Source organism: Vombatus ursinus, unplaced genomic scaffold (genome assembly GCF_900497805.2).
Source record: "Vombatus ursinus unplaced genomic scaffold, bare-nosed wombat genome assembly UNPS02014784.1, whole genome shotgun sequence".
Lineage (NCBI taxonomy): Eukaryota > Metazoa > Chordata > Mammalia > Diprotodontia > Vombatidae > Vombatus > Vombatus ursinus.
Window position 1 is genome coordinate 31,440,304 of NW_020954562.1, and position 20,695 is coordinate 31,460,998.

The 20,695-nt window shown below is 34.4% G+C and overlaps 1 protein-coding gene across 5 annotated transcripts in view; it reads left to right on the forward strand.

The window, feature by feature from the left end:
* SPOCK3 (SPARC (osteonectin), cwcv and kazal like domains proteoglycan 3) overlaps positions 1–20,695 on the forward strand; it is a 706,138-nt gene that overhangs the window by 316,832 nt on the left and 368,611 nt on the right. For 4 of the 5 annotated variants that reach the window (XM_027866933.1, XM_027866928.1, XM_027866929.1 and 1 more), the window contains one exon: positions 7,396–7,510. The exons of the other annotated variant lie outside the window; for it this stretch is intronic. In XM_027866933.1, the coding sequence (XP_027722734.1) occupies positions 7,396–7,510 (115 nt within the window). The remainder of the gene's footprint in view (positions 1–7,395; positions 7,511–20,695) is intronic. 5 annotated transcript variants of the gene reach the window in all.

Genomic DNA, 20,695 nt, shown 5'->3' on the forward strand with positions numbered 1-20,695 from the left:
TCAGTGACTTTATTTCTGGCATCTCTACAAAGGGTTGAGAAAGAAGATCAAAGAAAGAGATAAAAGAAGTGAAACATATAAAAGCCAACATCCAAATTTTGTCCAAGTGAGCATTGATCTTGTAGCCTTTCTCCAACTTTTATAAACTTATTGGGGAGCTGAGCCAAGATGGCAGAGTATAGAAAGTTCTCAGATGAGCTCTCTGAACATTCGCCTTCAAACATTTTAAAGTAATGCCTCTGATCAATTTCTGGAGTGACAGAGACAACAAAGTGTCTCAATGAAACAATCTTCCAGTTCAAGACAACTTAGGAAGTCAGAAAGAGATATTTGTGACACAAGGGTAGAGATGACCTGAAGCCCATGTGGATGAAACATGTGATAGAATAGTGGTAGATAGTGGTGATAGAAGTGGCAACAGCTTTGGGAACTCTCAAACCAGAGATCATAAGGGGACCTGGCCCCTACTCAGAAAGAGATTATGGAGACCTTAAGCTAACACTGGAAGCAGGACCAGAAGCTATTTGGCAACTCCACTGCCTACACCTACTTCTGGGACACAGTTCAAGGGCAGAGAGGAACACTTTTGGTCAAAAGGAAGCTAGAGTCCTGAGGGGTAGTATCACTTTTAGTCACAAAGGATCAGGAACAGCAGTGACCACAATTCTCCCTAGATCACAGTATGATGGAAGCATGAGATTTTACAACTTCCCCTCCCTCAATCTAACCTTGAAAACAACAGTGTGAAAAAGCCTAAACCTCTAGGGAGTCCCTCCCCACCACTTTCCAGTCCAGGAAATAGAGCCCAATTTTACCATAAAGGTCTAAATCAAGAAATAAGGTAGAAAATGAAGCAAACAAACAACCAAAAAGGACCTGACCATAAAAATCTACTACAGTGACAGGGGAGATCAAGACACAAACAAAGGACTTAGAATATGATATTCCAGAAGGTAAAGGAGCAATGATTATAACCAAAAATCACCTACTCCCCAAAAAACTGATTTTTTAATGGAAAAAATGCATATATAATAAAATATAAGACTTTTTAATCATTCCTAATTAAAAGACCAGAACTGAATAGAAACTTTGACATTCAAACACAAGACATAATAGATGTATCAATAGATAAATATGAAAGCAAAATCATAAGGACTCAATAAAGTTTAACTGTTTACCTTTTTTTGGTTCTAATAAACCTTTTTTGTTCTAATAAACAAACCTGCCATATTGGTCAGACTCTTAAGGAATTTGAACATTAGTGAGTTATTGGCTAGATTTTAAGAATCTGAGCAACTTAATGGAGACAAGATGGACCTTATATACAGAAAGACTGTGGGAGAGATCTAGGAGTGTCCAAGTAGTTTGGGTCAACTGGAGGAGGGGTCTAAGCAGGATCTGGATGGGAGTTGCCAGTAAGTTGGGGTGAACAGAAAACCAGGGATCTGGACCACGTGGTCAAAGGAGAATGGAATCTAGATAGAATTAAGGGTAGGAAGTGGCCAGGGGCAATTTGGAGGTAACAGAACAGAATTGGGAAACGGCATTGACACAAAGAAAGGCCAGTTGATAGGATTATGGCCTCAGATGAATGCCAGAGATTTGGACAGGTGAGAAAGGCCAGGGTTTTTCCTTTTTGGGATCCAGATCCCAAAGACATGGTCTTTTTCCTTTTAGTGTTTACCTTTTTTTATAAGGAAAGATGATACGTGTAACTTCCAAAAACTTTGTTAAAAGGATTCTCCATAAAAAGAAGGCATGGGAGTGAGTTGATTATGTTGGGATATGTAAAAACAAAGAAACAAACAAATAAAAACAAAAGACAAAACAACATGAATATTTGAAGAAGACATATGACCTATGAGAAGAGGGAAGGGAGAGAAAGAAGGGAAAAATTATTTCACATAAAAGAAGCATGAAATTCTACCAAACAGTTCTGCCTTTATATCACCAGTGTTTAGCACAGTGTCTGAACACATTACGTACTTACTACGTACTTTTTGACTTGATGACTTTTGAACTCTAAATCTTTTATTTAAATCAATAATCCTCTTACATATAGCTTTCCTTAGTTATTCATTCAGCATTTCATTTTTTTCTTATATCAAACGTCTTCCATTCTTAAAATATAATAACTGGAACTCTAGTTGGAGCAGCAGATAGAGAACTGGACTTAGGGTCATGAAGTCATGAAGTCAAATCTCCTCTCAGGTATATACTAGCTCTCAGTTATATGCTAGCTCTCAGGTATGTGCTAGCTGTGTGAACCTGAGCAAGTCACTTAACTTCTACCTGCCCTAGTTTCCTCATCTGTGAAATGGGAATAATAATATCCCTACCTTTTGTTTGTGAATTGTTGTGAATATAAAATAAGATAATATTTTTAAAACATTTTGCAAATCTTAACACATTATATTAATGTTAATTGTTATTTAATTTAATCATAATGATTTTCTAAACTATTTTATCAAAATCGTAAAAATCATATATAAGAATGCTTCAGATGAGGAACATGAGATAAGGAAGACAATGGCTAATTCAAACCTTGGGCAAAGGTTCATGTTCCTGAAAGATATGCTGGTCACCAAAATATTCTGTGTATGCATTGTCCAGAATTTTTTTTTGTCATGCGAATCAAAATTTTCTCAGAATATGTCTAACCTTATTGCTACTACGTTCAATGGGGCATTAATTTTACATTAGTAATTTAGTGGTCATGGCAAGGATACTACATTGGTTAGAGAAAATAAACCTTCATAAGTGATATTTTGTTTGCTGCTTTTGCTTTTGTTTTTATGCTTGCTTGGACTACTGGAAAGTTAGCAAGAAACTCAAAAACTCAAAATAATCAAAATATTGCTATCTTATTCTTTTCTTCAGGCCAGAATGACTGCCAACAAGGATGACTGTTTGTTTTCTAGTTGCACTTGGCTATCAGGAAAGGCATCTCGACAAATTTGGAAAACAGTATTTTTTGTAATTATAGAAAAATTCCTAAGGCTGCCACTATTGTGCAGACATGGTTATTTAGAGTCTCTGGTGGATTTGTTTTTGCATTTCTGTCAACTTTGGTAGTATAAAGACACACTATCCTTCACAGGCTTAAAACCTTTATCATGCTAGCTACATCTTTTAAGATATCTGTGATATCATACATAGTAGGTGCTCACGCACACAAACACACACACATTCCTCATGTTTTTTTTTTCCCCTAGGCCCTCTTCTCATCTTTTCCACTTTCTATTGATAACTTCATCATCTCCCATGGCTTTAACTATGGTTTCTATGAAGATGATTGCATGTATTTATCCATGCTTCTCTAAACTTTAGTCACCCATCATCAGTTGCTGTTGTATACTTCAAACTTGATATCCTGGATTCATTTCAGATCATCATGTCCTAAATTAAATTCAATATATTTCCTTTTAAATGTACTCTTTTCTAAATTCCCCTATTTCTCTTATATGTACAAATATCCTTCTATTTTCCCAGGTTTGTAAGTTAGGCAGATTTCTATACTCCTCATTCTCCCTCAGCCATTGAATATAATTATTTGTCAAATCTTTCCATGTCAATCTCCAACACATCTCTTTTCTCCATTCTCACAACTAATTATTGTAATTGTGTCCCACAAGTAGAATTTAGCTTCTTGTAAATAGTGATTTTTCCAGTTTCTGTACCTGTATCCTTAGTATCTAATCCAGTGCCTGGCATATAAGGGCATAACAAATAGTTTCTTATTTTTTTGAGAGAAGCATTGCTACAAAACTCTTGAATATGTATTTATAAAAAAAAAGATACATCTAAAGAAATGTAGAGATCCAAACACTAGAATCTCAATGGTGTCAAACTCAAATAAGAAGTGATCCCTGATGGGACATTGGTTTAGAAAAGCACAAATTAACATTATTTATACTTTATTTTTATTTATTATTTAAACATTTCCTAAATACACTTTAATCTGGTTCAATTTGGAGGCTACAAATTTTACACCTCTAGTTTAGATGATTTCCAACTTCCCTTATAACTCTTTTTAGAAAGAAGATATGTGTATGTATGTATGTATGTGTGTGTGTATATATGTGTGTGTGTGTATCTGTGTATATATGTATCTATCTCACAATTAAAAAAAGAACACTCAGGTACAATGAAAAAGACCAAAAAAAGGAATGTGTAATCATAACTCTTAGTTGTCTCTGAGACAAGTTGTACACTTAAATTATGAAAACAATAGATTCTTTTTGATTATGTTGCAAAATAATTGCAGTGATATTAGGTCCTTCACATTGCAACAGTATTTTTTCAATTCTATAATGTTTCTAAAAAAACTGTATTTAAGGAGAATATAAGTTGAGTCTTAACATACCTATAATTTACAGGCCTATGGGATAGCAATGTTGAAAATGCCCGTGTTCTCTCTGTCACAAGTATTACATTATTATATTATTTAAACCTTGCATGACCATTATCTCTGGTGTGTCCAAAAGTGTTGCTGACAAGGTCTATATGCATATTGCAATTACTGACAAAATATTTAGATTTTTAAAATTATTTTTTACAAATTTATTTATTTTTAGTTTTCAACATTCACTTACATAAGCTTTTGAGTTTTAAAATTTTCTCTGCCTTCCTCCCCTCTCCTTCCTGAAGATGGCATGCAATCTGATATAGGGTCTACATATACATTCTTATTAAACATATTTTCTCATCATGCATTTTGTAAAGAAGAATTAGAACAAATGGGAGGAACAAGAAGAAAGAAGAAACAAACCAAACAAAACAAAATAAAACAACAAAAACAAAAAAAAGAGAGAAGGCAAATAGTAGGCTTCAATCTGCATTCAGACTTTATAATTCTTTCTCTGGATGTGGATAGCATTTTCCAACTTTTGGAGTTGTCTTAGATCCTTATATTGCTGAGAAAAGCTGAGTCTATCAATCAGTCATCACACAATGTTACTGTTACTGTTTACACTGTTCTCCTAGTTCTGCTCCCTTCACCCAGTATCAGTTCATATAATTATTTCCAGGTTTTTATGAAGTCTTCTTGCTCATTATTTCTTATAGTTAAATAGCATTCCATCACATCCATATAACACAACTTGTTCACCCATTCACCAATTTATGGGCATTCCCTCAATTTCCAATTCTTGGCCACTAATAAAACAGCTGTTATCAATATTTTTGTACCTGTGGGTCCTTTTCCCATTTTTATGATCTTTTTGGCATAGAGTCCTAGAAGTAGGACTGGGCCTACTGGGTATGCACATTTTTATAGCTCTTTGTGCATAGTTCCAAATTGTTCTCCAGAAGGGTTGGGTCAGTTGACAACTCCACCAATAAGGTATTAGTGTTCCAATTTTACCACATCAATGTCAAAAGTTATAAACATCTTAGTCACCCCATTCATAAAAATAAAACCACAATCTCTTGTTGCTTCCTAGAATTGTTAGAACAATTCATAATATTACCATCAGTGTGTAAACATGCCAATCATTCTTCAGCCTGTCCGAGTTTGACTATACCCATCTTTTGTCATCTCTGCCAAGTTGCTGATTATGAAGTGAAACTTCAGAGATGTCTCGATTTACATTTTTATGTTAGCAATTTAGAACAATCATTAACAATATGTTGTTAATAGTTTGGAATTTTTTTGAGGATTATGACTTTGTATCCTTTGAACATTTATCTTCAGAGCAGTGACTCTTAATCATATTTATTTTATGTTAATGTTTTGATATCCTGAATATCAGACCCAAAGGAAAATCATGGCAGAGTGGAAAAAAAGCTAGTTTTAGTGTCAGGAAGACCTGAGTTCAAACTCTGGTTCTAACATACTGGCTACGCAGGCCAGTGCAAATCACTTAACCTTTAAATGAGGTAGGCAATTCTCTATGATATTTGTTGAGGAGGTACAAGTTAAGTTGGAGTACTAACTTCCTTACCAGAACTTCACTATACCAATAGAACTAATAGTTCAGTTAAAAAAAAAAGAAATTAAACCCGTATCATAGACTTTTATAAAGTTTATGCAAAAATTCCTTCCCTCATGACCTCTTTTTATCCTTGCTGCATTGAATTTCATTCAATCACAATTTTCCGTTTTATATTTTGTGACTATCTTTACCTCTTATTTGATTGAAAATTCACCTTTTAAGCTTAGTATCAAAACTTGTTTGATCTGGTTATTGGTGACCTCTACTATTCATGTCATATATTTATTTTGTGCTGATCACAGTATATGGTACAAAATATTTTTGTAAATCTCTTTGTTATCAAATAGTTTTCTGTTTTTCCCAGATATTTGTGTGCTGTGAATTATGAGATATTTGATCTGCTAGGGAAATGATATACACATATGCATACACTTATATGTACACATATATGTATATATGCATCCACACATAATACATATATGTGTATATATAGATATCTTACATGTCACATATACATAGATAAATTATATATCTTATTTGATCTATATCTAAGTATCTATCTTTACTTTGTATCCAGTTTCCCTAGCAAAGGGACAGTAACTTCTTAAACTAGTCACATAATGAAGGTGACTCAAGCAATCAGCAACATCTTGAAGTATAACAGGAGTGTAAGTGAAATGAAATCTGAACTTGATTTTTGAAAACTGCAGAAATATGCAAGCCTAGTTGACCTTCCTATTGATCTGAAAAAAATCCAATCTTTCATATGGAAAAAATTGCAAATATTGTTCTTTTGATGGTAATCTATGTGGTCAGTATAGTATGCCCATTAGCCATTAGTCTTTCCTTTTCTTTCATGTGGATAGTTTTACAAAAGATGAGGAGTATAGAGAATTTCAGTACAATTCTCTTTATAGCAGTAAAATATGGAAAGTTAATACCTATTCCTTTTGGGACAAATCATTGTTTAATTTTTAAACAAAAAAACTTTGGTTGTCTGTACTTTAAACACAATGAATAGTACTCAGTTTCATTCTATCCTATGATTGTGGTGATTTGGAATTTGCTTTGATTTGTAAAATGAGTGGCTGATGCAAAACTTCAGTCAAGCAGTAGCTCTCAGTTCTGTTGGCAGTGGCATTAATTCTCTTTCAGGAAAGGAAGGTGGTTGACAATGAACACCTGTGGACAAAAAGTAGGTGAATTTTAAAATGAAATTGTTGTTAAGTTTGATAATTGTATTTTAATTATCTATTTATATATGATATCTTTATCCTAGAGTATATTTTTCATGAGGTCTGAGATTGACTTTGTATCTACCTCAGCTCCTAGCATAGTGCTGTGCACTATCAGTGGGACCTGATTTAAATATTTAAGGGATTTAATTGCATTAGAAATGAGCTAATCATTTAAAATAAATATATTACTAGTATTAATGTGTTTTCTACATTTTTTTTAGCTCTAGACCCGGCTAATGATCCATGCTTAAAGATGAAGTGTAGCCACCATAAAATTTGCATTGCCCGGGGTCCTCAGATGGCAATTTGTATTAGTCAGCGGAGGCTCACACACAGGTAAAAAGTGTTGAAGTAAATATCATTAATTGGATTGCACTTTTTAATCACAAATACAAGTTACAAATATTCAGTAAGTACTGCTAACTTTTTATTCAATGTTTTATTGACATCATTACAGGAACTTGTTTTTCCTAATGATTTGTGATTGTATTAACTACTGCAAAATAACCTGAATAGCTAGTTTTATTATAGGATTTTAGTAATATATTATAAAATAAGTCATGACAAAGGTAGATCAAAGGAGGATTCTGATTCAGTACTTATTATGACCTTGAGGGCTCAATGGAATGAAGTATGAAATGATACCATTTTGTCATCATAACTTGTTTCTACTGAAGGAATAATATTCTCTACTAGATGAAGGTCATAGAATCTTAGAATTAGGATAAGGGGATAGGCCTACAAAACACTATAAAAGCCTTGTACAACCCCTTTACCTTATACTTAAGGAAACTGAGATCCATGGAGCTTAAAAATAAGCAGCAATAAAAATTAAATATTTGAGATTTGAATAGAATTCAAGATAAAGGAATAAAAAAAGATAATGAAAAGCTGAGTTTGGAAATGTGGAAAGATCACAGCTGTGAGATTCCAGTACAGGGAGGTGCCAAAAGAATTTGACAGTAAGGCACTGTCAGTAACAAAGAATATTGGGCTAGAGATAGGAAATCTGATTGTGCACAGAAACAGAGTTAATAACAAAAATAAGACTGGTTTGGTTTGGGAAGGGACACAAAAATGTATGTTCGCTCTGACTACAAAGTTCAGGAATCCAAGATAATTCAGTCTGAGTTTTCCACATGGATTTTTCTCATATTTTTGGTCTTGGTTTTCTTCAGGCCCCTGCTAGGTTTTGTATTAGATGTGTATTTTCTTTGTATCACTGTTTGAAGTAGAACCTGCCCACCAAGAAGAGGATGCCTATTTTCTGTGGCTGGACACTTCCTCTTCCTGCTGAGGCTTTAATATGTATGGAAATGTTCATCTCTGAGCAATTTTAGATAATGCTAAACAAGATATGAGGAAAGATTGATTCCTGCAGATCACAGAATCACCAGCTGTTTTCAAGTAGGCTACATAAATTACACATGTGGACAGAAAAAGTGCAGGAGCCAAACATGCATAACATGTGTAAAGGGATCAGGGAGTATTGAGGCAGGTTAGGGAAAGATGAAATTCCTTCTTCTCAGAAGGAAGAAATCAAGTGTTAATATAGTTGACTTTTATACACATGATTTTACTCAATCCTCAAAATAATCCTAGGAGGTAGGTGCTATATTTTGCCCCGGTTTTGCGAATGAGAAATAGACTCTCAAGAATTATATAACTTGACCATGGTGACAGCTTCTTAATTTCATTTTCACAACACCAAACAGCTACGTACTTGTCATGAGAAGGGGTTTAAATATTTTTCTCTATTTTTAAATAGATTTTATTATTATCTTTTGTTTTTGCATTGTTGACATTTTCCTTATACCCCTTTCATCCAAGCTTTTATAACAAAGAAACTACATCTTATAACAAGGACTTTTTACTTACAAAGAAGGGGAAAAAATGAAGAAATAAATGATGAATACATTAAAAACACACTCTGACATTTTACATAGTATCCTCTGTAGTTTTTATTTTATATACTGTACCCCCACTTCTGCTAAAGAATAAAGTTAGGGCAAAGGTGTCTTCTCATATCTCTTTTTTGGAGTTGTCTTTTTTTAAAATTTTGTCACTTTTCCTCTTTAAAAAGTAAGAGACAGAAGAGTAATTCATCTGAGTTCATAGCAAACACTGAAAGATCAGTCAGGTGGTAGCTCTCAAAAAAATCAAAATTAATGGAACTATTTTTAGAAGTTTACAAAGTAATTGGGTAATGTAATTATTATTGTCCCTATTTTAACAATAAAGAAGCTAACTCAAATAGTTTAAAGGAATTGGACGTAGACTATGCAAGTTATGTGTCATAAACAGGATTCAAATATGGGCCTCCTAATTCTTACTCTGATCTCCTTTTCTTTTATTTATTTAATTGTTTTTAGTTTTCAACATTCATTTCTATTAAGATTTTGAGTTCTAAATTTTCTACCCCTCCCCAAGTAGGCATGCAGTCTGATATAGGCTACACATGCACAATCATATTAAACATATTATCAAATTATCCATGTTGTAAAGAATTAGAATCAAAGGGGAAAAAAATAAGATAAGAAAAAAATTTTAAAAAGAGAAAATAGCATACTTCAATCTGCATTCAGACACTAGTTCTTTCTTTGGAAGTGAATAGCATTTTCCATCATGAATCTTTTAAGTTATTTTAGATCACTGCATTTTTTAGAGGAATTAAGTCTATCAAATTTGGTCTTCGCGCAATGATGCTGTTACAGTATACATTGTTCTCCTGGTTCTGCTCACTTCACTCAGCATCAGATTATGTAAGACTTTCCAGGTTTTTCTGAAGTCTGCCTGCTCATCATTTCTTATGAAATAATAGTATTCCATTACATTCATATACCATAACTTGTTCAACCATTCCCCAATTGATAGGCATCCCCTCATTTTGAAATTCTTGGCCATCACAAAAAGAGCTGTTATAAATATTTTTTAACATGTAGTTCTTTTCCCATTTTTATTATCTCTTTGGGTTACAGACACAGAAGTGATATCACTGGGTCAAAGGGTATACACATTTTTATAGTCTGTTGGGCATAGTTCTAAATTGCTCTCCAAAATGATTGGATCATTTCACAACTCCACCAACAATTGAATTAGTGTTCCAATTTTCCCACTGCCCCAACATTTATCATTTTCTTGTATTGTCATGGTGGACAATCTAATAGGTGTAATGTGGTACCTTAGAATTGTTTTAATTTGCAATTCTGTAATCAATAGTGATTTAGAGAATTTTTTTTCATATGACTATAGATAATTTTAATTTCTTCATGTGAAAGATACATACTCATATCATTTGGCCATTGATCAATTGGGGAACAATGTGTATTCTTATAAATATGACTCAGTTCTCTATATATTTGAGAACTGAGGCCTTTCTCAGAGACACTGGCTGTGAAACTTGTTTCTCACCTTTTTGTTTCCCTTCTAATCTTGTTTGCATTGGCTTTCTTTGTACAAAAACTTTTCAATTGAATGTAATCAAAATTGCCCATTTTACATTTCATAATGTTCTCTATCTCCTGTTTGGTCATGAATTCTTCTGTTCTCCATAAATCTGATAGGTAAGCTATTCCTTGCTCTCCCAGTTTGCTTACAGTATCAGCCTTTATATCTAAATCATGAACCAATTTTGGTTATATTTGGTATATGGTGTGAGATTTTGATCTACGCCTAGTTTCTGACATACCCTTTTTCCATTTTTCCCAGCAGTTTTTGTCAAATAGTGAGTTCTCATCCCAGAAACTGGGGTATTTGAGTTTATCAAACAGTAGATTGCTATAGTCATTGACTACTGTGCCTTGCATAGCAACCTATTCCACTGACCCACCACACCATTTTTTAGCCAGTACCAAGTAGTTTTGATGATTGCTGCTTTAAGATGTGAAATAGCTAGGCTGCTTTCCCCTGCATTTCTTTTCATTAGTTCTCTTGATATTCTGGAACTTTTGTTCTTCCAAATGAATATTGTAATTATTTTTTCTAACTCAATAAATTAATTTTTGGTAGTTTGACTGGTATAGCACTGTATAATAAAATTAGCTTAGGTACAATTTCATTTATATTATATTAGCTTGGTTTACTCATGAGCAACTGATGTTTTTCAAATTATTCAGAACTAACTTTATTTGTGTGAAAAGTGTTTTTTAATTGTATTTAATTCATATAATTCCTAGGTTTGTTTCGGTAGGTAGACTCTTAAATATTTTATAATATCTACAGTAAGCTTAAATGGAATTTCTCTTTCTATCTCTTGATGTTGGGCTTTGTTGATAATGTATAGAAATGCTGATGATTTTTGTGGGTTTATTTTATAACCTGCAACTTTGCTAAAGTTGTTTATTATTTTTAAGTAGTTTTATTTTACTTGTTTCTCTAGGATTCTCTAAGTATATCATCATATCATCTGCAAAGAGTGACAGCTTTGTTTCTTCTTTGACTATTCTAATATCTTCAATTTCTTTTTCCTCTCTTATTGCTAAAGCTAACATTTCCAGTATGATATTTAACAACAGTGGTGATAACGGACATCCTTGTTTCACCTCTGATCTTATTGGAAATTCTTCTAGCTTGTCCTAATTACATATGATGCTTGCTGAAGGTTTTAGGTAGATGCTACTTATTATTTTAAGGAAGACTCCATTTATTACTATGCTCTCTAGTGTTTCAATAGGAATGAGTACTGTATTTTGTCTAAAGTTTTTTCTGCTTCTATTGAGATGATCATGTGGTTTCTGTTACTTTTGTTGTTGATATGATCAATTATGCAGATAGTTTTCCTAATATTGAACCAGATCTACATTCCTGGTATAAATGCTACCTGGTCATACTGTATTATTCTTGTGAAAAGTTACCATAATCTATTTGTTAATATTTTATTTAAAATTTTTGCATCTATATTCATTAGGTTAATTGGTCTATAATTTTCCTTCTCTGTTTTGACTCTTCCTTGTTTAGGTATCAGCACCATATTTGCATAATAAAAAGAATTTTGTAAGACTACTTCTTCACCTATTTTCCCAAATAGTCGATATAGTATTGGACTTAGTTGTCCTTTAAATTTTTGATGGAATTCACTTGTAAATCCATCTGGCCCTGGAGAATTTTTTCCTAGAGAGTTCATTGATGGCTTCTTCAATTTATTTTTCTGAAATGGGGTTGTTTAAGTATTTTACTTCCTCTTCTGTTAATGTGGACAATGTATATTTTTGTAAATATTCACCCACTTCACTAACATTGTCAAATTTATTGGCATATAGTTGGGCAAAGTGGTTCCTAATTATAGTTTTAATTTCCTCTTCTTTGGTGGTGGATTCACCATTTTCATTTTTAATACTGGTAATTTTCTTTTCTTCTTTCTTTTTTTAAATTAAATTAACCAAATATTTATCTATTTTATTTGTCTTCTCATAAAACCAGCATTTAGTTATATGTATTAGTTTGATAGTTTTCTTAATTTCAATTTTATTAATCTCTCCTTTGGTTTTTAATATTTCTAATTTGGTATTTAATTAAGAACTTTTAATTTGTTAATTTTCTATGTTTTTTTTTTGTTATTTGCATGCCCAATTGATTGATCACCTCTTTCTCTATTTTATTCATGAAGGCATTTGTAGATATAAAACTTCCCCTAAGAACTGCTTTCACTGCATCCCATAAGTTTTGGTATGTTGCCTCATTACTGTCATTCTCTTTAATGAAGTTATTGATTGTTTCTATGATTTGTTATTTGACCTATACATTTTTTAGCTTTAAATTATTTAGTTTCTAACTAATTTTTAGTCTATGTTTTCATGGCCCTTTATTACATAAAATTTTATTGCATCATGATCTTTAAAAAGATGCTTTTAATATTTATGCCTTTCTGGATTGGATTGTGAGATTTCTATGCTTTAGTACATGGTCAATTTTTGTGTATGTGCCATGTACCACCAAGAAAAAAGTACATTCCTTTCTATTCCCATTCAATTTTGTCCAAAGGTGTACCATAGCTAACTTTTCTAAAATTCTCTTCACCTCCTTAACTTCTTTTTTGTTTCTGTTGTGGTAAGATTTATCTAATTCAGAGAGGGGGGTTGAGATCCCCCACTAGTATAGGTTTGCTGCCTATTTCTTCCTATAAATCCCTGAACTTCTCCTCTAAGAATGTGGATGCTATGCCACTTGGTGCATATATGTTTAGTAATGATATTACTAAATTGTCTATGGTGCCTTTTAGCAGGATGTAAACTCTTTCCTTCCTTATCTTTTTTAATAAGACATATTTTTTTTTGCTTTTCCTTTGTCTGAAATCAGGTTTGCTACCCTTGCTTTTTTAACTTCAGCTGGAGCATAATATATCTTATTCCAGCCTTTTACCTTGACCCTGTGTGTTCCCCTGTTTTTCAAATGTGTTTCCTGTAAACAATATTTTGTAAGATTGTGGTTTTTAATCCATTCTGCTATCTGCTGACTTCTTATGGGAGAGTACATACCATTCACATTTACATTTATGATTACTATCTGTATCTTCCTTTCCATCCAATTTTCCCCCTGTTTCTGCTTTTCTTTCTCCTTTCTCCCTTTCCCTCCTCACTAGTGTTTTGCTTTTGACCACTGCCTCCCTCAGCCTTCCTTCCCTTCTATTGTCTTCCCCTTTAGCCTCACTACTTCTTCTCTTCCCTCTATCATCCCTCCCTTTTCTTTCTCGTTTTACCTCCTACTGCCTATAAGGCAAGTTAGATTTCCAAACCTACCTGATTATGTTATTCTCTCCTTGAGCCAAATCAGATGAGAGTAAGATTAAAAAAATGTTCATCTCCCTCCCTTCTTTCCCTCTAATGTAATAGGTTTTTGTGCCATTTCCTGCAATATAACTTACCCTTGTCCATATCATCCTTTCCTTTTCTCCCAGTATAATCATTTAATTAGATCTGAATAATACACTTTCTTAGAACCCACTTACTTAGACTTTTTATCATTACATCAAAGTCAACTTATAAACACCCCTTCTGTCTCTGTATGTTCCTTTCAAAATTTTAATAACAGTTTTTGAGTGTTAGAAATGTCATCTTTCCTTGTAGGATGTAAACAGTTTGCCCTTATTAATAACATTTTTTTCTGTCCTCTTTACCTTTTTATGTCTCTCTTGAGTCTTATACTTGAAGGTCAAATTTTCTATTGAGCTCTGGTCTTTTTATCAGGAAGGTTTGGACGTCCCTTATTTTGTTCAATATCCATCTCCTCCCCTGAAAGACTATGCTCGTTTTTACTGGGCAGTTGATTCTTGGTTGTAATCCAAGCTCCTTTGCCATACATAACATCATATTCTATACCCTATGATCTTTCTAATGTAGAAGCTGCAAGGTCCTGTGTAATTCTGACTGTGGTTCCATGATATTTAAATTGTTTCTTTCTGGCTGCTTGCAGCATTTTCTCTTTGACCTGGCAATTTTAGAATTAGATGACTATATTCCTTGGCATTTTCAATTTGGCATCTTTTTCAGGTGATTGGTGAATTCTTTTGATGATTATTTTACTTTCTGGTTCTAGGATCTCAGGTCAGTTTTTCCTTGATGATTTCCTGAAAGATACTGGCCAGACTTTTTTTTTTCATTGTGGTTTTCAGGTAGACCAATAATTTTTAAATTGTCTCTCCTGGATTTATTTTCCAGGTCAGTTATTTTACCAATGAGGTATTTCATGTGTTCATCTATTTTTTTATTCTTTTGTTTCTATTTGACTGATTTTCACTCTCTCATACAGCCATTAGCTCTTATTTGCCCACTTCTAAATTTTAACAAATTGTTTTCTTCTATTAGATTTTCTACCTTCTTATCCATTTGGTCCATTTTACTTTTTAAGCAGTTCTTCTCCTCAGTGAGTTTTGTTCCTCCTTTTCAGTTTGACCAATTCTGCTTTTTAAGGAGTTGTTTTTTTCAATTTTTTTTCCCATTTGGCCAACTGTATTGTTTAGGAACTTCTTTTCTTTAGTGTACTTTTTTTCCCAGTTGGCCAATTGTATTTTTAAGTACTTGTTTTCTACAGTTAATTTTTGTGCTTCCTTTTCCTAGCTATTGACTCTCTTGTATACCTCTCATTTGTTTTCCCAATTTTTTCCTACCTCTCTTATTTGACTTTTAAAAACCTTCTTGAGCTCTTCTAAGAAGGCTTTTCAGGCTTCAGACCAGTTCATATTCCCTTTTGAGGTTGCAGATGTGGGTTTGTTGACAATGTTGTCCTCTTCATAATTTCTACCTTGATCACTGTCCCATAATAAGACTCTATGATATGTTTTTATTTTGTTCATGGTGTTTGTTTATTTCCTGGCCTTTAAAAAAAATGACCTCTCCTGCTGGGGAGCAGTGGACACTGACTCTAGTTTTTTATGTTGAGAGCCTGGGGCCTGGTCACTGGCTTTGCATGTTGGGGCTTCTGATGCTCACAGGTGGAGTCTGTAGGGTTCTGGCAGCTTATCTGGTATTGTGCTGGAAGCAAAAGCACTGGAGCTGTAGGGGTAGGATTAGATAGTCTGGCCCCTGGAGGTTACCTGCTCACCCATGCCTTTTCTTTCACTTTCTGCAGCTCCTTGCAGATGAATCCTTAGCTGTTGCACGATACTTCTCCACCTGGGTCTTTCTCTCTTGGAGTTGTGCTTCTTAGAGTTTTGATGAGGCACTGGAAGACTTAGCTGCTGGAGAATGCCTTGGCAGGTGGTGGTTTTCTGAGCTGGTTTCCACTGGTTCCCCTGCCTGTACTGAGGCACTCAGGGGTCCTGGTGTTGGTGCTTGCCTGCTCCACAACTTGAGGTTCAGGATATCCCCCTGGTATGCTGAGGTGGGCCTTTCTGTTACCTTGGTGGGATGTCTCCAATTCTGTACTGCTCCCTCTCTGCCAGGACAAGAGGGACCTTTCCTGTATCCCTCAAGCTTTCTGGGCTATAGGACAGCTGCATTCCATCATTCTGCTGATTGAACTGTTTCAGGGTTTTTCCTGTGGTGATATTTTCTGGGCTTTCAGAGGTTAATAAGGGATGGTAAAAGTGGCTTACTCTTACTCCATCTTGGCTCCCAGTCAAGTTGGATATTCTTCCATTGGATAAGACTAATAATTTAACAAATCTCAGAGCTCCCCCACTTAGCAGAAGTAGTATGAACACCAGGGCTGAATGGATCAGTAATTTTCATATGTCTTTGGCACAGAATAACACAACATGTGGGAGTGAATGTACTTCAAAGTGAAGTGACTTATCTTGGTTAACTTTAATGGATTGGGTGATCCCAAAGCAGAATGACTTACAGATTGTGGCATGTGTTTTTGTTTGTTTATTTGTTTGTTTCCCTGCTATGGTGAAAGAAAGTTGAGATATCAGTCAAGAAGTAAAAAAGTAGGGACACATGACAGATGCATAGCTACAATGCCATCCTTATCCGTGTTGTTCAACCTTTCTCCTTGAAGAGGGCCAATGACATCACAAGAATGATGCATTCACTTGCATAGGAATGTTTTGATTTAAGTGAGGAAGAGCTGTACAAAGTAGTCAGCTAACTGGTGATGATCCAGGATGATCTTGAGTGGCCAGGATGATCTTGGTCTTTCTAAATTAAGGTCTTTCCCAGTTTTTACTTTGTCTGAGGCTGTATTTTAGAGAAAGAAGACAAACATGTGTGTTGAAAAGAACTGTGGATTTGAAGTCATAGGCCCTGGGTTCAAATCTCAGCTCTTGACTTTATTTCTTCTGTAACCTTGGACAATTTAGTTAAGGTCTCTATATGTCATTTTCTTCCTCTGTAAAATTGTGGGATGGGGGGAGAAGATGGTAGACAGTGTACAGCTGTACCATTAAGGTTCTTTTCAGCTAAAAATCCTTCAAAGGGATTCCCTACACTTCATTTGGCAAGTTTTCTCTTTCATGGGTGGTTGGTAATTTGGAGTTGGAAGTTAAAAACAGAAACCAGGGAAGGATATCACTGTTAGCATCCCAACTATGTTAGGAAATCTACTTCTAGTAAAGTTTAGGAGAAACTTTAAGGCACAGAGAAGCAGAAATTTCCTTTTATTATGTGGATTGAATCAGGTCAGAGGCCAGGAGAATTTCCCCCGCAAGCCAAAGAAACTTCAGCACCTCTGTCCCAGGGGAGGTAAGAACCATAATTGAGGGTAATTGACCTATAACCAGCTCTACAGCTGCAGGAATGGCTTTAAGTTGAATTTCTGCGGATGTGGAAATAGCTCCTTAAGCAGGAAATAAAAAGAGTGCCAATGCATATGAGTAGGCTAAATTAAAGGAAATAGAATTTGATAATATGGAAAAAATAAGGGGAATTTGGCCTTGGTATCTCAGAATACTCAGAAAAAAAGGACATTTTATTTGAATTTGTGCTTTAATTTGGACATTCTTTCATCTTGTGCTTCTTGCTATTCTGCAGCTTATTAAACTGCACTAAATTATCCATTCGGAGTGAGGGCAGGGGGTGAAGAGGGAAGAAGTGTCCTGGTGTGCATGCAGGAGGCCCTGGAACAAGATGTGGCCAAGTTGTTGATACAGAATTTACTAGTCCGAGTTCTCAGACTTAACCTTAACTCTAATATTGCCTTTTCCAAGCACTCACCACTTCATTTAACATTAATAATCAACCAGTCAAAAATAAATAGCATTTAGAAGAGGTGTTTACTAAGGTGATATAATAAGAATAACTGGAACAAAAATTCCCCCTGAAAACCTGGGGTAGTGTCTCCCACAAGTACATACAAGTCCAAAGGAACAATTGCTTCAGGTACATTGATATTTAATTGTACTTGTAGGATATACATATGACAAAGAGGTAGCTTCTAAACTTTCTGGCCTAAAATTTATTTCTTGAGTTCATCATTGGCATTATTTTTTTTTGTAACAAGGCATGCTCCTTAAAGCTGGGTGACTGTTTTTCTACATTAATATTTCTTCACTGTGCCACTCTATTGCAGTTAAATACACTTTCTGACACTGATCAGGCCTCTCCAATGATGGCCAAAAGGGAGGGAGATGGAAGATAAACTCTTCCCTTCATCCTCTCCTGCTTCCTAAGAGTAAATCCTTCTAAGAAGCTTGGTTTCAACTCTGGAAATGTAACCCTGAGTCCTTGAATTTTAAATCTTCTATCACTGCACTGGATCACTACTTGACTGGAGATTGTATAGGGGCCAGAGGTGTGTCTGATTCATACAATCACGTGACATTTCCTGTGTGGCATCATCTGCCTTCATACAATTAACTAAACACTACAATGATTTTAAATTTATTAAGGGCTTATTCACATATTATGTTGAAGTTGTAGAAAAATTTCTAATCCAAACTGTTGATTCATTCCATTGAGATGTCTAGACCTCCCTAGAATACATTAATTAGAGTTGTGATGATATTCACCCCTCCTCACACATGCTTTCTCCCTTCTAGTCAAACTGGTCAATTTGTTGTTCCCTCTTCATGAAATTTCTTGCCTCTATACCTTTTCAAATATAATCAAGTATTTCTGGGACATTTCTGCCTCATTTCTGCCTCTGGGAATCCAAATTACTTTCTTTTTTCTTTCTTTTTTTTAAAGACAAACAGATACATAATAAGAAAAGAAAAAGAAACATTATAATCTTAAATATAAAATAAGAGAAAAGAATAAATCATGTCATGTGCACAGCAGAACATAGGAAAGGTTTCAAAATATAAAGCAGTATTTTTTTCATTTCAAGAAAGTCTATATATCAGATACTGTGTGTTATGTTGAAAGCCATCTATCTTTGTTTTGTAGGTTTTCTTTTGTCCTCTGCTGTATACTTTTTACTTTGTTCTTTTTTCTCTCTAACCCCCCCCCCCCAACCACCACATCAAGGCTACAAGTGAGCCTGGATATATTTATATAAAGGTATTGATATATACATACACATTTACATGCATACATACACATACATACATATATACATGCATACATACATTTTTAAACAAATATTTCCCTATGAGGTTCTACTCCTAATCTTTGTGTTTATGTTTGTGCATATCTTTTTTCCTGTCCCTGCTAACTCCTCTACTTTACTTCTACCAGCTATCTTACCCTCCTATTGCTTAACCTACTCACACTCCAGCAATCCCTCCCTTATCCTCTCATTCCTCTAAATCTAAACCCCTTCTTATATCCACCTTTTAACCTATTTCTTCACCCTCCCCTCTAAAGATTCCTCCTTTAACATCCCCCCTCTATCCCCTTAGGGTTTTATTTCTTTCTAAATTTATAAGATTTTTATATAAATTTCTAAATTTATGAGCCTTTTATACTCTTCTAAATATATATGTATTTTCTCCTCTTAGATCCATTTTAGATGAAAATAGGTTTCCAGAATTAACAGCCCTTCCCCCATCTAATCCCCCTGTATAGGTTCTTCCTCTTGCACCTAATTTGTAAAAGATAATTACTACCAATGGTTGCCTTTAGTCACAAGACAGAATTTGGAAGAAATAAAGTAAACACATCATTGCTACTTGGAGAAAACTCAAGTATAGGCAGGCTGAAGTTCAGTTCCTATTTTAACTAGAACTAACTTTACTCCCGTGCCATGCTATTCTCAGTGCCCCAGATGACTCTTTGAGATTTTTAGAGAGAGCAGGTCCTGATTTTCACTGATAGAAGAAACTCTCTCTTTGGGAGTACCATGTACCAAAGAAATTATAGGTTGAGTTTTTACATGAAAATATTAGATCTACATATATGCATATTTTGAAAAATATTCTGAATATAAATATTCATGTTATTGTTCAGTCATTTCAGTCATATCAAACTTTTTGTGACACAATTTGGAGTTTCCTTGGCAAAGATGCTGGAGTGGTTTGTCATTTCCTTCTCCAATTCAATTTACAGATGAGGAAACTGAGGCAACAGGGTGAAGTAACTTACACAGCTAGTAAGTGTCTAAGGCTGGATTTGAACTCAGATCTTCCTTTCAGGTCAGGTACTCTATTCACTGTGTCACCTATGTTTACATAAATACATATGCATTTGTACATAGATATTATACATGCATACGTGCATGTATACTTCTGCATATGTATGTATATAGGTTTTTTTTATATATGTGTATGTATTTACGCATGTAATTTATTTTTGGATGGAGTCTATGATTTCACTGGTATAGGGAACTCCCAGTAAGGAAACTTATACCAAATAAGATAAACAGCTAAAATTTAATCTAGCTCCTCTCATTAAGGGACTAGTGGTTTCAAAATAATAATTTAGCTATTCTGGCTACAGTTTCGCCCAACGATAAACTAAGAGACCAATGTGTAGCTTCATCTCCTCAACAATTGCCAAGTTGAAGTCACAGCATAATTGGCTCTTGGCAATGAGGTAATTTAACTGAACAAAACAATAAGTACTATTTTAACTGATGGATGAGGCGAAACTCCACAGCAAACATTTGCTCTTTCTCTTGCTTTCTTTGTTCAGGTTTGGTCAGATCACATTTCCCTGACCAAAGCTCGGAATTGCAATTGAGTTCTTTCAAAGATTATAAATTAAA